This window comes from Drosophila eugracilis, unplaced genomic scaffold (genome assembly GCF_018153835.1).
Source record: "Drosophila eugracilis isolate 14026-0451.02 unplaced genomic scaffold, ASM1815383v1 contig_2152, whole genome shotgun sequence".
In the NCBI taxonomy this organism is placed as follows: domain Eukaryota; kingdom Metazoa; phylum Arthropoda; class Insecta; order Diptera; family Drosophilidae; genus Drosophila; species Drosophila eugracilis.
The window spans coordinates 1580177-1594616 of record NW_024573036.1 but is presented as its reverse complement, the minus strand read 5'-3'; the positions used below and the strand labels follow the sequence as shown (position 1 = coordinate 1594616).

The window sequence follows — 14440 nt, the reverse complement described above, 5'->3', positions numbered from 1 at the left end:
ACAATTTGCGTGGCATTTTAATTGAACTTTCTACGTGTTCGAGTGGTGCACTTTGATTCGAGCCCCATCCACCGATTTTGTGTCGATTTGAGTCAATGTTAAAGGCGTTGCCACAAACCGCAAACTGTCGTGTCTAGGAGGTCGGGGAGGGGCCTCGAAACGTGCCTGAAGTATTATTACCGCCGTCTGTGATTGATGGCCTCATGCGAGTGAGTCAGTGGATTTTTATAACTCTACGCAGATCCCTTCCTTTCCATCAGACAGCAAGAAATCTGGACATCGATCTCTCTGTTTAAAATGAACTATCAAAAGTGTTTTTAAGCAAAGTGGAAACCTTGGCATTCTTCTAGCGAATCGAAACCCAAAACTATATTAAGACTCAGTTAGGATTAAAACGCAAACCAAATTTTCAATATTAATGCAATCTTTATTTGAAATAAACTAACGCGCTATCGTTTGAATAAAATCATTTAAAATTGAAGGAAGACCATGGAATTCTAGGGCTGCTTACGTTAACTACTACAAAACTCTTACAATCTAGGCCTAGTTACATAAGGTTCAACTGGAATGTTGCTTGTAGTTTGATTTGTTTATGCTCTGTTTTACACTAACTTTTACTTTCAACCATTTTTTCCCTACAACAAAGTCAGTTTACGATTTTGTTAACTCATTAAGATTAGCTTACTGGATAAGGAAACATAAATAAAAAATTGGAATTCACTCAAACAGCAACACTTAGTGTTGGGCCACACACTAAAAAACTAATCGATAGACTCTCGTACTAAGGCTTAGGCACTAAAATGGGCAGATTTACGCTAGGTTCCTAACACATAGTGGCTCTATAAAATGCAACAACAGAGTTTCTTTTCGCTTACAAGTATCGCTTAGGGGTGTAACTGTGAATTAACTTAGTTTAGGTTTATTGCCTTGCCTAGACATTGTACTAAAATGTATCAAAACCTAACTCTAAATCATGTTTTATGTACTTGTAGGTCCAAATAGGGAATACCTCGATTGCCTCGTTTGTTTAGTTTTTGATGCCATTAAGGTTCATGTTACCAATTAGCTGGAATTTTAACAATTTTTACAAGATTTTTAAGGATGACGTAAAAAAGTCTCCTCTGATTTGAAATCACGTGTAGTGCTGCCTAAAAGCATGCTATATTAAACAGCAAGTAGTTTCCAAACTTTCCCAAGAGATTTCAAAAGACTAAAGACTGCTAATCAGTTTCCTATCTCGATTCCAAATTCTTCTACAGGCGTAATAGTATACTAAGTTTTCTTCAGCGCTGTATTAGCGTCTCATGATGTCCTCAATGCTGAATCCTGTTCTCCTGGGTGGTGCAGGTGGTGGAGCTGGCACAGGTGGCGCCACTGTCGGCGGTCCCTTCTCAGAGGCGGGTCCACTAGTCTCTGTACTCGGTGGTTTTCCCAAGAGCTGCCTGGGTGGATGTCGCGACATATTCAGAGCATATATACTAGGATTATCCACGAAGGTCCTTTGACCCAAGACAGGATGGTGGTGTGGATCCATCATGTCCAAAGTCGGTGCCGGCAGAATCCTCTTTCTCATAGGAATCGAACCCAAAAAGCTGGGCATAGCTTCGTGCGGAGAATGCAAGGGTTGGTTGGGTGGCTTACTCGATTCCGGTTGGGTGATTATAGTGGGTGGCGTGTGTGGGGGTGGTGGTGCACCCTTTGAAAGGTTCAAGCTCTTGTGGTGCAAGTCGCGGCGGACGTGGAGAATGGGTAAATAGGGATCTCCGTTGGGTGGTAGTAAGTGTGGATGTCCTTGGTGTTGGTGGGTCGGTGGCGGAGCTCCTGGTGGTGGTGGTGGTGCAGCTGCTCCTGGTGGTGCCGGATACCTTACAAAGGAAGGTGGTACCTGTAGGCTTGTCAAGCCGGAGTTGCCTGGTTCTTCCAGATGCTTTTCCCCATGTGGCCGCATTGTGTAGGTTTCGCCGCCTTCATGATGACAGTGAGTCACTCCTTGACGTTCCGGCTTGGTCACTAAGCCCACTGAAGAGGATGGAAGCGAAGTCGCTGCTGCCTTACTTGCCTGGAAACGAGCCACCAGAGCTGCCTCTGCCTGCTCTTCATCTTCGGGATCAAAGTCCTCGTCCTCTTCCCTGGCCATGTCATGAACCCTGGGAAGATCCTGAAGCTCCTCTTCCTCATCGAAGTCATCGAACTCCTCTTCACTCTCCTCCTGGTCAATGGCTGCCTTACGCTTAAGTCTCATTCTTTCGGACTCCGATTTCTCTCCAGGAGCTCCTGAGTCACCCAAATTGTGAACTGGCGACTGGCGCGGTGAGTCTACCTCCAGCAGAGAGTCCTCCTCATCACCACTCAAGTTCCTGGCCTCATCCTCTTCCCCCACATCCACGTAGTCCCCGGAATTGACCTCACCCACTGCGTGAGTCAGGGCATGACGTCGCAGGTCACAGTTACGGCGGAAGACTTTGCCGCACGAGGAGCACTCGTAGGGCTTGTGATCCGTGTGGGTGAGGAGATGGGTCTTCAGGTTGGAGCGCTGATTAAATGAACGGCTGCAGACTGGACACTTGTGTGGCGACTCCTCCATGTGCAGGATCTTGTGGACGGCCAAAGTCCTCGATTGGCAGAAGCCCTTGCCGCATTCCGTGCATTTGAAGGGTTTCTCCTTGGAGTGGATATACCTGGAGAAAGGAAAAGGTGAAAGGGAAAAGTCATTATTGCTACTGCGTGGGCGTTTTCTTGGTAGCTGCAATTGGTAGCCAAGTTGACAGTTATCTCTGCTCAAATGCGAATTTAACTTGACCGCTGCCAAAGCGGTTAATCTCGTTGATATACGTACTTTGGATACCCTAACGAAAGATACTATAGACCTAAGCTGTATAAAGTAATATCAAGTTTATGAAGTCAAAAGTTTTCCTTAGCCTTAAGAAGACTCTCTTAACATTTAAAATTTAGCATTTAACTTAAAAAAACCATGAACATCCTCATAACCTATAGGGTATCTAGAGTTCGGTGCTGCGATCGCTTCGCATTAATTTTTTATGTTTATGGCGGCCATCTTGGCAATGGCGTCCACTTGTTGTTGGCCAGCAGCAGCCTCAGTTAAAAGCTAAAGTCCCCATCACCGCCGGAGTCTCAGATTCAGCATCGCATCGCCTCGCCTCGCATCGGAGGCAGCAGCTGCTGGTGAAAAAAGTATAAAAATATAAACCCAAAACAGGTTCTGTCTCTGTCTCTGGCTCTGGGACCCGAGATTCTTCTCCCATGCTCGGCGCGTTTCTGGTCAAAAAAGTGAAGTAAAAAAGTAAAAAAAAAAAAAGAAGAATTAGCCCCGCGGCAAAGCAAACAAACGACAAATGGACCGATACCGAACGATCAAAAGACAGAACGCTCGGACAGGCCGACACATTGAAGTCGGGATGCTGGAGACCTGCTGCCTGGCATCGGCATCGGCATCGGGATATATAGACCCGATATGGCCCCCAACCCCTTGGCCATCCCTCGATTTGAATGCTGGTGGAGGAGCCCCAAAGGAAAGCAACCGAGTTAATTAACTTTGTGTTGTACTCTTTGGCCAAGATGGAGTTTTACTGGCAGGCGGAGGAGCTCTGTTTTCGGTGTCGTTTTATGAGGGGAAATTCGTTTGGGGTTGGGGTAGGAAAAATTCGTCGTTGTGACTGAGAATTTCCTGGAATAGTCCACTTGAATCTTAAAGTCTCCGATGATTTTAGAATGTTTTAGAAGATTTAATCGACATCTCCTTATAGAACCTGTTACAGCCAACCTATAAAAATAGTTTCAGTTTCGTAGTCTTCTGATTATCTTAAAAAAAAACAAAATCATTGAGCTATTAACACTATCTAGTCTACAATAATACCTCAGCTTACTTAGGGTATTCCTCGATTCGCATACCAATCACAAGCAAACATATCTGCAGGCCTAAATGGCCATTACCAGAGCAGATACTCCCCCTTTTGCGTGTGTTTTTGTCCCAACTCACCTGTGATCCCTGAGGTGATCCTGTCGCCGGAACGCCTTGCCGCAGATATCACAGGAGTAGGGCCGCTCGTCCGTGTGGGTCCTTTCGTGGATGAGCAGATTGTACGACTTGGTGAACTGTCGGTTGCAGAACTTGCAGATGAACTGTTTCTTGGGCCGTGAAGCCCGGCCAGGAGCTCTGAGAAGACGTCTGTCGAGTCCTGCATGCATTCCAGGACCCAGACCAGGTGGGAAAAGAGCTGCGGCGGCGGCTGCTCCAGGGGGAAATGGGAAACTTCCGGCTCCTGTGGGCGAAGGACCCGGTCCGGTGAGATATGGCGGAGGTGGCACTCCGGCTGGTCCATACAGAACTCCAGGAGGTGGAACGCCAGGGCCTCCGGGACCTCCTGGGCCTCTGCCTAGCATTGCGGCCGCAGCAGCAGCTTCCCTAAGGGCGAGTTCCTTGCGTTTATCCGCCATCATGGCAATAATTTCGTAGTTGGAGTTACTACCGGGACGAACTTTTCCGGTGGGCAAAACCGGGACAAAGGCAGAGATCTCACGGTGGTGCGGCGGTGGTGCCGGTGGAGGTGGTCCGTGGAGTCCGGCCAAGTGCTGCTGATAGGCCAGCTGTGTTTCATACGCCGAGATCCGGCTGGCCGATGAGTTGCGCGAATCGCCGTTGCCGTTCTGGGATCCACCATCCGATCCTCCGGCACTCCTATCCGCCACGCCTCCAACACCTCCACCACCCACCGCTGCCGCTGCCGCCGCCATCGAGTTCATGAACTGGTCCATCCGGGAAGGTCGCAGCATGGGTATAGCACCGCCTCCTCCGCCGGAGATCTCGCTGGATGAGCTTTCCGTGGGCATTATGTCGGAGGGGCTCTTTACATTCCGTTGGAGCTGCGGGAGATAGGGCAGAGCAGAAAAACCGAAAATAAAATAAGGGTGGTGGTAAATAACAATTAGTAGACGATTGTGCTGGCTTAATTGGGCTCTCGTTTTCGGGGCTTATCTTAATTGCGGCCCAGGTGCCATAAACAGTTATTTCCACGTTGTATTTTTATGGTCCGCAGGGTAGTACGGGGTATGACAAAGGCTTAAGCTGACTGGTTTTAAGGGGTTATATTCGGATGATGGCTTAGAACAGAACAGAAGTGCTTTCGTTTTAGGATGCTTATTGTTAAAATCTTCAACAATATCTTCTTAATTACTAATAATATATCTTTTATAAGTCTTAACAGTGAGGATGCACATCTACTCTCTCCTTTTATTTCACAAAATATAGAAAAAAATCCCCTTATCTCAACCTGCTGTAACTCACTTTTAATTCACTCCAAATTCTTTAAATTTGTTTTTTGCACTTCTTATCAGGGAGTAAAACAGCTTTAGTTCCATTAAACTGGCAAATAAACGGAGATTGCTTATGAAAAATACATCACTTCGAAGCTGATTATCCAGAGTTTATCCACGTGAACGTGATTAGCAAGAACACAGAATAAAAAAGAAAACAATTTTCCAGATGATTCGACCATATTTTCACAGGGTAACCAAACAGTTTATCACATTATGGCCTAGCATTGTGTTTTTCCATATGAATTTTATTATTATTGTTGCCGTTCTGCTGTTATTGTTGTTTTTGTTGTTGTTGTTTATTATTATCAACGGCGGACTGCCGACGACGGCGAGTGAAACTAAACTGAAAACGAGTCGCAGTTTGGCACCGCGATCGGGTGCTTCCAGTGCGCAGGTTAGATAAGATTGTGCGTCTAAAAAACCTGCCTCCGAACCTCTGGGTCTGAGTAAGCAGCACAGTAGTAACGATATAAACTCACACTCTCTCACTTGGATGTATGTATATATAGTATATCGGTAGATACCCCGGCACTCTCCGATACAGATACAAAGATACAGATACAGCTACAAATACAAAGATACATATACATACATACAGGGGCAGGCAGCCAAGTTGCCGTCGGTTTTGGTAAATGACTCGAACCGAACTCGACCGACTGCTTACTGGATTTACGCAACAGGAGCCTCGACTTCTGAGTGCCTCGAAAGAAAGGGGCTGCGGCAGCGGCTAGAGCGGGGGCAGGGGCACTGTCAGGGGCTACGAAACGTGATCATCACGATAATAACAAAATAATGCAGATAATAATGATCACAATGATGGCCGGACCATAAAATTTGTGGCCCCATCTTGCAAACGCTTCTTGCTGCCATCTTCGCGCTGTGCACAGAACAAAAAAGAGTATGGAATAGGCGTCGTCTTGTATCTTAACTTTTAAGAGAATACTAATATGAAATCCCTGTTTTTCTCAGTGTTCTCTCCTCATTTAAATTTATAACCAGTTGCCCAGAGACGAGAGAGCATAAAAAATAACCCTGCTGTCGGTGCAATGACAGTTTTGCTTATCATTTGCTAGAATCGTTCTGCTGTCCCAGTGGGTTTTGGTCTTAATGCAAAATGCTGCAACGTCATCAAGATCAACATTAACATTCAGCCAACTTCAGGCAAAGTGATGGTCAAAGTTGGCTAAGAAAAAGCTTGGCCAAGACCGAAGAGGCGCCCATTGTTGGAGAAACCGTTCTTTATTTTCGGATGACTAGCTCAGAAGTGGGTCTTATCTTTGGAAATTATTTTGGAATTGTCTGGCTGGAGAGTCTGCTGTCAGATTAGCCCTATAAAGTAGCTGAGACCATGACTTGATCATGAGCATTTCATTGTTAAGGTGTTTTCGGGGCATGACTTTGGGGAGTTCAAGTGGAGGAAATATAAGAAAATCCTAATTAATAATGTAGACGTGGGTAGTTCTTATCGTGCTCCAAATCAGGAAAAGTTATTATAATCGTGAGATAAATTTGACAACATAGGTATAAAACTTAAAATCATATAACTGATAATCTGATTTATCCCCCCTGAGATATCAGAAGCACATGCCACAGTAATCCCCACTTTTATTAGATACCAATTGGCTAATACGTCTACCAATTCCAGTTCCAATCCAACCCAGGCTAGTTCTGCTGCCCTCGCTGATAATCTGTGGCATTCTATCTATATTGGATTCAATAAAGCACTTATCTGATCCCTTTACGACACAGTCGGGGCTCTAATCAAACCCCCAACATAGCCTGTTGATATAATCAGCGGACCCTTTGCCTTAGATGAGCGATGGCCCCGTAATATCTCATTCGATTACGATCCCGATAATCCCCTCCGATCTCGGCTCACGTACTTCTGGTAGCCTCGAAAAAATGAAGTGTAACCCGTTTTGGGTTTTCACATATATGTTGTTGTTTTTTCGCTCTCGGTACTTTTTCTAGGGTTTGTTTCCTCACTTTTGCATTTACGACCGCCCGAACCCACGTTTGCCCCCACACCCTGTGCACATACAATGTACGATCGGGCGTTCATTATCTTTTTTGAAACATCGGCACTTTTGAAAAAGTCAAGCCAAATAAGAAAAACAAATAAAATCCATGTAAATAATGGACATCATCAGCAAAAGCGACGGCACGTAGACTGCCGACTGCCGTAGAAGTACTGAGAGAGAGTTGCGCGCACAGATACAGATGCCGAGATACAAAGATACTCGTACTCGAAGATCCACAGATACACAGACATGCCGGGACGTTTGCGCAAACGGTTGCCCAGCAAATGAAGCCAAAGGCTTAAAGTTTCCAATATGGGAGCACTGAGAGAAATATTAAGGGGTTCTATATGATTTATTTTGATTTACAAAAATAAAAAGAGATTGTTAATAAATAGGTCGATTAGCTTTAACAGATAGAATAAAGAACATAGATCTTAACCATAGAGCTATATGATTTATTTTGATTTACAAAAACGATCTACTAAGCATTAACGGAGATTGTTAATCAAATAGGTTTGGTGACTTAGCTTTTAGTGACCTAATTTCAGATAGAACTTAAAGAACACCAATTACAGATCTTCCAACCCATTTCTCTCTCTGTACCGCACATATAATAAAAAGAGCCAGAAGACCAACTACTGCTGGGAGGAAAATAAAAGATATCGAGGAGCAATTTGGCTGCCACTTTTTCCCTCCTCCTCTTCTTGGCTTTCTGGGTCCGGGATCGGTTCGTTTGCTGGGTTTTTGTGTGTAAACAACTGAGGCCAGCAGAAACCCAGGGCCCAGCGCAGAGTGAAAAGGTTTCAGTTGATAAAAAAAAAAACAGAAAAATATACAAACACACACACACAGACACACTGGGCAAACGGATTTGGTGTTTGTATAGAAAACGCAGAGAGTTGAGGAGGCGAGTTTGTCCCTCTGATGATGGCCTACGATGGCTAGAAATGTCCATGCGTCTTACTGCCCAGTACTTAGGTGTTAAAAGGGGTATATCAGGTTACTCAGGGCGAGAAGAACGATCTATCATTCCATTCGAGCGACTACGTTTTAGCTTAAAACTTAAAATATTGAATAGAGTACTGAATATCTATTGCTTTTAACATCTTTTAACGTCAAGATACACTAATCTGTTTATAGTGTATCTCGATGTTAACAGCTTACAAACCTATACAACAAGACTAAGGACATATTTACCCAGCATTCTATTCAATCAGCTCTTCTATTAATGAATCACGAGCGATCAAGCTTCTCCCATCACTTCTAGGGTACTTCTTCAGTCCATCAGTAAACCTCCTTTTCTGACCATATCTTCTGGGCCGAATGCTTGCCGGTCCCCACATGCACTTCAGTTTGCTTACAAAACACTAGCCAACAACAACAAACAAGCCAGAAGACGATGACGAAGGAAAGTGGAGTGGTGGGAGGAGTTGGTCGGAGGAGGGGAATGGGTATTACGGGTGAAGGAATGGAAAAGGGTCGCCGAGATCTGCTCTTGGCCAGGTTGTGTTTTTTAATCCCTTCGGGATACTCTTTCCTCCTCCGTGTGTATCTGCACATGTGTGTGTGTGTGTGAGGGTAGCTAATAATCAAGACGACGAATGAGAGGAGGGAAAACGCGACAGACTTATAATTATAGTCGAAGAGGAGGACGCAGTAAAAAAAGACCGAAGAGACCTGCACTTCACATGCGTTAATCTGAAAACCCTTTCGGGCCCAAGAGCAGCATCTGAGATTATAGTCGAAGCTATTAAAAATCTAGCATAATCATTGCCCATGGTGGAAAACAAGTTGGCCAGCTCTTGCTGTTTTTCGCTCCCGAGGTAGGCAGGCGATCTTCCTTCTTGGCTGCCTTGTCTATAATTTTCTTGATTAATATCCATGAGATTTACACATTTGGAGTGCTGGCCAAAACCCCGCTCCCCACTCTTCTTCCCAACCACTCGCTGTGTGCTGGCCATTAATTTAAAAGCTTTGCTAATTTCGCGGGGAAAAGCTGAGAGCGAGCCACTGCTAATGAAGTTTTATGGGTTCGGGAATGCAGCTGCAGCAGGATTGATAAGGTCGTTAGCATAAATTGAAAATGTTTTAAGTTTATGGCCAGGTATTTGTTATTATAAAAGGATGTACTGTACGGGGGATACTGTCTTAGAGATAGATTGGTGATAATATCTTTTCGGATTAGCACAAGTTCTTTCTAGAAATTGAATTATACTCGGCTTAACTTTGACTTCTCTCAAAACTAATCCCTTTGCCGTAATCCACTTTGTATGCTAAGCCGATCTGCTCATAAATTTCTTTGGCATATTGTGCTGCTCCTTCCATTCGAACTAAATCCATTCAAGAATTTCACCCCTGAATAGAGCTCTTAAGATCTTTTGTTACTGCGATTGCTACTTTTTCCAGGCAGTCTATTGTCTGATTATTTCAAAGGGGCCATTCTTATTTATTAGAAGAGTTTATGCTAATAAGTGTGGAGACTCTAAGGCTATGATTTATTAACTGAAAAGTAGTGGAAACATGGTTACTATTATCTCAAATGATTAAAAGGTAAGTTTATCCATGCCAATAGAAAAGTTATTTCCCAATCTAATCATTTTCGATCTCATCTTCAAGCCCAACCCAGAGTCTTAAATGTAAAGTTTTGATCACCTTTCCGCTGTCTGACTTCGTTAATAGAATCAAATATTCATATTCCGCAGACAACGTCTAATTTCCTCATCAAAATCAATGATCGCCGTTCCAGAACAACAATAACTGAACTGGTCTGTCAGGTGAATTATAGACACGTGCCAAAACCAGGCGTGGCCATATACCCATTCCCGTTTAAAGCCGAATATGGCAAAACCCTAACGAGCCATTGTTCCACGGCTTTATGGCCAACTAAAATTCATCGGTTATTTTGTCACGATTTTAATTAATTTCGATTTTCCTGCCAGAAGGCAATTAAAACGTTTTTCCCCTGCTGCCGGTGCAACCGAAAAGTAAAATAATAGTTGGTAACCGAAGTCGGAGAGGAAAACCCACCCAAAGAGGCAAAATGCAATAAACTTTTATGGTACTCCCATTCTTATGCTAAAAATCTTTTTGGACACAAACCGAATGGCCCATAAACCAAGACAATGAACATCCAAAATAGATCTCCACTGGGGCGAAACAAAAGCCAATAACTTTATAGAACCGCAACCAAAGAGAAAAGCCCAGACTGTGAGAGCGCGGGAGGCGTTTTACAAAAAACTTAAAAAACTAAACAGAAAAAAAAAAGAAAATGAAATGGAGGAAAAAAGTAAAGCATTTAAAAGAAATCAAGAGATGTAGATGACGATGATGATGTTGGTACGGGGCTGAGGCTGGACCCGAATCCGAATCCGAATCAGTATCTGAACCCAACAGAAGCTTGCGGCAATTGCGTTTCCTCTTTGGCCACACGTTCTGGACAATTAAAGCCCAAGTCGAGCTCCGAATCTGAATCGAGCCAAGCTGAGACCGCGACCACGACTGAAAACCAAAAACTGAAATCCAAAAAACCGGATTCCAACCCGAGAAGGAGCGAAGAAGACGGCGAGAGCGGCCAGTGGCCACTGGCAAGTGAACTGGTTTACAAAGAAAAGAAACAGAGGTGGAAAAAAACACGAGGAAAACCCTGGTTCTGATACGCTTCTTCTAATACTCTTTTTATTAATATATTTTAAGGACTGCTGATAATGAATAAAGAAAGTTATATTAAAGATCTTTCTAGGTACTTTGACCTTATCTATAGTAAATACAGGATTTCTTCGGAAATATTTGAACTAATCCCCAGTATTCCATCATAAAGATACTTTAACTTTTTACTTTGTAATTGATGTCTCCTACAAAATCCCCCACGAAATCGTGGTACCCTCATCGAGAGTAGACTCAAGAGACCCCCAGAATTCCAAGCGAAGGTTTTTTCGAGTCCGGCTCGAAAGGCCCAAGTCGGGCCGAGCGCCACAGAAAGAGCAGCAACAACAATGGACTGAGGGGCTGGGTGAGGGGGTGGTTTGGGAGGGCGAGCCAGTGGAGGGGGTGGGGCTGGCTCAACTCCACTGCGGACTGTGCGGCACCACACTGAGTTCAGTGGCAATGACAGTGGCACATGCAGTTGTAGTGGAAGCCGCTTGTCGGTCGACAGTCCGCCAACCGCCAACGTTGTTGCCCTCTCTTTCTCTGCCTCTCGCCCCGTCTCTTTCTCTTTGCGGAGCAGGTTTTGAGATATATCTCGGGTCTTCTCTCCCTCTCTATCTGCGTACTCGTTATTTTTGTACTCGCTGCCTTTTTGGCCAACGCAAAAATACCAAAATAAAGAAAAACAAAAATAATTAGCTAGCCCTACGCCAAAAACGAAAAAAAAAACTCGAAAAGAAAAACACAAAAGTAAAAATAAGTGCTGAGGAATTTCTGCGTTCTTCTTAGTGGACAGGGCCTGTTCTTGGCGGAATCTTACCTGTGGGTTAAACAGAAGAAAGCCCGAGGCTCTTTGGGCTTTATCTTTGCAGGCCTCAAGTATCCAAGAAGTATTTTTGAACAAGTTTCTGATGGCTTTTTGTTAGTTTTTAAGCACTGAGATGCTTGGCATTGTTCTTTATGTATTTTATCTTTATTTTTTAAGTAGCACTTGAATTGTATTCTCCTTTTTCTGCTGTTAAGTTTCTGTGAATTAAACGAATCAAACTTTATAGATATCCTTCCCGTTTTTTTGTAAGTTTGATTTTTAATTATAAAAATATATTTCCCAGCGTTACGCGATCGCACTACTAAGTAAATGTATTTCAAAACACGCACACAGTGGGACAATTTTAAGATTCAAATCACGGCACGATCGCCCTGGGGGTGGGCCAGAGGGGGCGGCAGGGGGGCGGTTACGGGAGCAGCAGCAGCATCAACGGCAGTCAGCTACCACAAACCACGTAGTTTTTTTCTCTGCCCAAAATCCACGTACAACTCGCGCACAAACACACTGTGTGTCGCGTATCTCACAGATACAACACCGAAGGAAAAAACCCGAACCGAAACCTCAGCCTCAGCGAACTGAAAAACCGAGCGAGAACGAGAGATACACGGCAGCTGAAATGTGTTTTTCTACATTTTGTTTGAAATAGGAGCTGAAGCCAGTGCAGCTACCAGTTCGCTCCTCAAGTAGTCCCAAACTCTTCCCACACACAGAGTCAGTTGCAGTTGAAAAGCGCTTTTCTCGAGGCAACTGGCGATGCAACAAGTTCACTCACTTGCGCACACACACACACATACAGGGCCCGCTCAATAAGCGAAAGATACAGATAGATAGAGCGAGAGGCACTCACAATGCAGTTCACTTTTCCTACAGATATAACCAGCGATCCGCGCGCAGGTGCGTTAGCCACGATCAACTCTCGAAGACTGAGCCACGGAGAACTGGGCTCGGATGGAACCAGAGAGAGAGAGCCAAGAGATACGGAGAAAGAGAGAGGTAGACATCCGACGAGTAGCGAGCGGGAGCAGGAAAACCAGCTTAGTACACAGGGAGAAATGTTGGATAGTAAATACTTCCCACTGATATCATACGATTTTGAAAGTATCCAAGAGCTTAGATAAAGATGTTATGATAAGAAGTAAACGCTCAAGTTAGGAGTGGCCTTAAAGCTCCCTCAAAAATCACTCTCAAGCCTGCATTTGTTAGTTTTACAATAGGAATATATTTCCTATTATCATATTCCCTAGCTTATAGTGCGTTTCTCTCAGTGCAGGAGAGGAATTGAACCGAACTCAACCGCCAGCCGACCGACCGCCAGTCGCACGCTGCTAAACGGACGGCCGGACCTGGGGACGGACTTATACAGAGACTGGCACTGGCGGAGCGTGGAACGTGCATTCGTACGACGAGTTATTGTCAGTTAGAGCGCTACCTGTTTACCGTCCGACTACCGACTACCACCGACTGCTTTTTTGGGCCCGGTCGAGAGGGTAGGGTGAAAAGTGGTCGGGTGTTGCCAGATTGCCGTTGCTGGCCATGGATCTTTATGGCGATTTCCCCCGGAGAAGGTGGAGGGTGTAACTCTGGTAGTCCCCTGTTTATTGTTATTCTTTTTTTCAGTGGGGTGCATTTTGTTCTTCGGGTTTTGTTGCGGTTTCGTTTAGGGGAATGACTAATCATAAAGCATTTTCAGGGGGGAGGACTATAGGGCTTCTTCGAAGAAAGGGTTGCTAAGCGGCGATTATGTGGAAGGTTAGGGAGGAATAAAGTACATTACTCATATCGCCTTATCAATGGTTCTATAGTGAATCGATTATTCCACTGATAAGTGGCTTGAAAGGCTTGCTAATGAATACATTAAACAGGCATATATTCCGATTTGCGTTTTAACAATGACAAATTGGAAAATGTACAAAATTTCGGCAGCCAAGTCATAATTTTCGTTTATGAAAAATGATCGTAAAAGTAATATGGTTCCTCAGACCATGTTATCGCCAGACTGACTTTTATTAAGGTTAATTGGTATTTATGACAGGAGTAAGGGAAGTGAGTTCACCAAATATAGGATATTGAAGATGAGGGTTTGAAAAGTGATTCAAGAAAATAAAAATTGCATTATTGAGACGGTTTTTTAAATACATTTTAACGCTTTAGTAAGTTTAAGGTTCCCTATTATATGTATATTTTATCATTAGCTAACTTATAACTATCTAATTCAAATAAGGCTGAAACCTTATCAGTTAAGGAATTCCAGGCCTACCAATCTGGCAACCTCTTCTACCAATCCAGCATCAATGCGGTCAAGTGGTAGAAGGAAAGAAGGAAACGAAAAGCAAAGACCAAGAAATCAGTGAGGGTCCGAAAGTAGGGGGAGTTACGTTTTAGCTACAATGATGATCATGTTCGTAATGATCCCGAGATGCCGAAAAAGAAAACCCGAAAAGTACCCAACAAAAGAGAGCCGGAGCCATGTAATTAAGGTGCTGCACAGTGGAACTAAATTGTGGCTGTTGCCACTGCGAAAACAGTAAATGGAGATACCAAGCGGCAGCCAGAAGACCAGAAATAAGTGGTAGAAACGAGGAGAGGCAAAAACGGTAGCTGCCTCATAGGG

The 14440-nt window shown here is 44.1% G+C and overlaps 1 protein-coding gene across 2 annotated transcripts; it reads right to left on the bottom strand.

The window, feature by feature from the left end:
• Positions 1-406: 406 nt before the first annotated feature.
• Positions 407-12759, bottom strand: LOC108110967 (protein bowel). 2 transcript variants are annotated; one of them, XM_017220266.2, is made up of 4 exons: positions 12677-12759; positions 11821-12026; positions 3998-4881; positions 407-2678 (listed from the first exon to the last, which is right to left on the bottom strand). In XM_017220266.2, exons 3-4 carry the CDS (start codon positions 4846-4848, stop codon positions 1295-1297), a joined length of 2235 nt encoding a protein of 744 aa, XP_017075755.2. In that variant the 5' UTR covers positions 4849-4881; positions 11821-12026; positions 12677-12759; the 3' UTR covers positions 407-1294. The 2 variants fall into 2 exon arrangements, with proteins under 2 accessions (XP_017075755.2, XP_017075757.2); XM_017220268.2 differs by lacking the exons at positions 11821-12026; positions 12677-12759 and adding an exon at positions 5303-5597.
• Between the last annotated feature and the right edge of the window lie 1681 nt (positions 12760-14440).